At 40.2% G+C, this 2,500-nt stretch overlaps 1 protein-coding gene across 1 annotated transcript in view; it reads right to left on the reverse strand.

Annotated features, from left to right (window-relative positions):
• LOC138054629 (uncharacterized) overlaps positions 1-2,500 on the reverse strand; it is a 7,266-nt gene that overhangs the window by 1,699 nt on the left and 3,067 nt on the right. Inside the window, exon 3 of the mRNA XM_068901122.1 lies at positions 1-479. This exon is cut by the window's left edge and continues 1,699 nt beyond it. Coding sequence (XP_068757223.1) covers positions 283-479 — 197 coding nt within the window. The 3' untranslated portion in view covers positions 1-282. The remainder of the gene's footprint in view (positions 480-2,500) is intronic.

Here is a 2,500-nt window from a genome sequence, read left to right on the forward strand (position 1 = left end):
TCCTCCGGGAATTGAGCTCCATTATCATGCAAACCTTGGAAAAACAAGTGAGTGAAAACACTCTATAAGGTTTAAAGACACTTTTTCATTTCTTTAAAATTCAATTTAACTGATTTAGTTAATTTCCTGTCACATCACATAACGCTACTACTGCCCACTGCTTCCTAATTTCGTTCTTGTTAAAGGAATAAATTAGAAAACTGAACTGTACCATCACTGTGTTTTTCTTTGTTAAATAAAGATTGCTGTATGATATCGCATGGCAAATGTATGGTCTCGCTTTTACAGAGGAGCATCTTCGCAGTCTTGAACGTCAGGACTCCAGGTTTTTCCGGACCGAGTGACCACGATCTTGTCCTTTGTCCTCGCTGTATTTTTCGCTGCATTCCGGGAGCACCGATTCCTTAAGATGGCTATTTTGGCTCTATATAGCTCCAGGGATCTCCTACTGGCAGCAAACGATAGGAAGATGAACAGACCTGTGAACAAGGAACAAATAAAACCACTAAATACAGTGGAGGAACGAAATGCCAAGAACTGTTACACTTGAACGTTTACTACTTGAAGAACTTAGCCCCTTAGATTTAACGGTACAATTCTGCATGCGCACTTCAAGTGTAAGGTCATTTGAGCCGACTGTCTACCACAAAGCGGGATGGACAACCCTAAACTTGAAATAAGGCAGTTGGCCTAAGTCCACCGCTTAAAACTTTGGGGTGGTATGTAACAACCTTAATATTATACTGAAGCTGCGATTGGTCTGGCAAGCGAAGTTAGATTATCTATTGCTCGAAATCTTAGAAGGAGAACCAATCTGTTCTACGCTTTGCGGTTTAAGCACTGGTTGTTGATAACGATGATGATCATGACACTTTTGAAGCTTGGACAGGACGACTCGTCTTATAATAAAGCAAAGATCGAAGCTTTCAGTAAGATCAAGTCATACCCCGAATGTGCATTCTAAAAGTATCCTTTTAGCATGCACACTGGTCACCATATCATACAATAAAAAGCTGTTGGATTGACGATCTGCCGAGGGAGGTCCAAAACTTAACATGATGTAACAAATAGAGTATATTACATGGCCGCGCGGAGATAAAGTAAAAAATCATCTTCTCGAGTGTTGAAAAATATCTTGCGAGTGAGCGCAGCGAGCGAGTGAAATATTTTTCAACACGGGAAGAGAAAGCGGCCATGTAATATTCTATTTACGATATAAACACCAATGAAATACTAAATCATTTTACGAAAGGCATCGGAAGGCACGATTTTTGTATGTAACCATAGCAACAGCGATCTTCTCACGTGTGAAGATATCATGTTTTCGCACTAAAGCTCTCTTGGTATTTCATTGGTGTTTAATAAATAAATAGCAAGTAAATTACCGGACTGGTGATTATAAAGAATATGTCTTATTTAATTAGAAGCATATAAAACGGAGCCTTGGACAGCCAACAAATGATGACAGTTGACTTGGTTCGATTATGTTAAAAAAGATAATCTTGCAAGCTGAAAGATCCTCAAATATAGCTAGATTATAAAATTTGAGCGCGGTTTGAATGACATGAAGTTAATCACGGACTTTTCAAAATTGCTTTGTCTTTTCTTTATATACTGCCGTTAGGGAACGACGGTTATTTAGGTGGAGGAAATCAGGGGGCTCCTCGTAGCTTTGCATGCTTTCTCCCTTCGGCTTAACAATCAACGAGCCCCACATATTTCATGCTCCATCTTTCATCCGTCTTGATAAAGAGGGGAAGTTAATTTCAGACTTTTCAAAATCACTTCGTGTTCTCTTCCCTGACAGAATTCACAGAATGGCCGTCATTTAGGGGGTGCATGAAAACAAGAGGGAGAGTATGCTCAAGTGTATCCGACCCTAAATCTTTTCACAGCCTTGTTTTCTCCCTTCGGCATAACAATCAATGAACGTCTCATCTTACATGCTCCAGCCCTCATGATCACCCCACTTAATAGGACAAGCCAGATTCAGATATTATAGATGCCCCTCAGGTCCTTAATACCTCTAACTTCATTGGAGCAGCATGGAACACGACTCTAGTGCGTTTAGGGTTAGGACTCATTGTTTCCTGAATCGATAGGCGAATCTTTGCTGAAGTAATTCTTTGCATTTTGTCTCATTTACATACATGTTTGCTGACGAAAGGTATCATGCTATTCACAAGTTGACTCCAAAAGGTGAAAGAACGTGTTAAACGTGGTTAAGTTTCCAATTTTAAGCCTTTTGGCTTTGATAGCGTGCAAGTTATTGTACGCTTATAGGGAGTTTAAGCATGCGACGTTTTTGAGCCTCGGACGGCAGCCGGAATTGAGCTGTTTTCCCTTTTAACTAAGACTCTTTCCTCATGATTAGGTTGAAAATCTAGGAGACACTACTGTCCTGGCATGCTAAATGATCATTTCCGGTTGCCGTCCGCGGCTCAAAAACGTCGCATGCTTAAACTCCCTCATAAGCCCATACATTTTTTGTAAAATTTCG

Source organism: Montipora capricornis, chromosome 6, assembly GCF_036669925.1.
Source record: "Montipora capricornis isolate CH-2021 chromosome 6, ASM3666992v2, whole genome shotgun sequence".
Lineage (NCBI taxonomy): Eukaryota > Metazoa > Cnidaria > Anthozoa > Scleractinia > Acroporidae > Montipora > Montipora capricornis.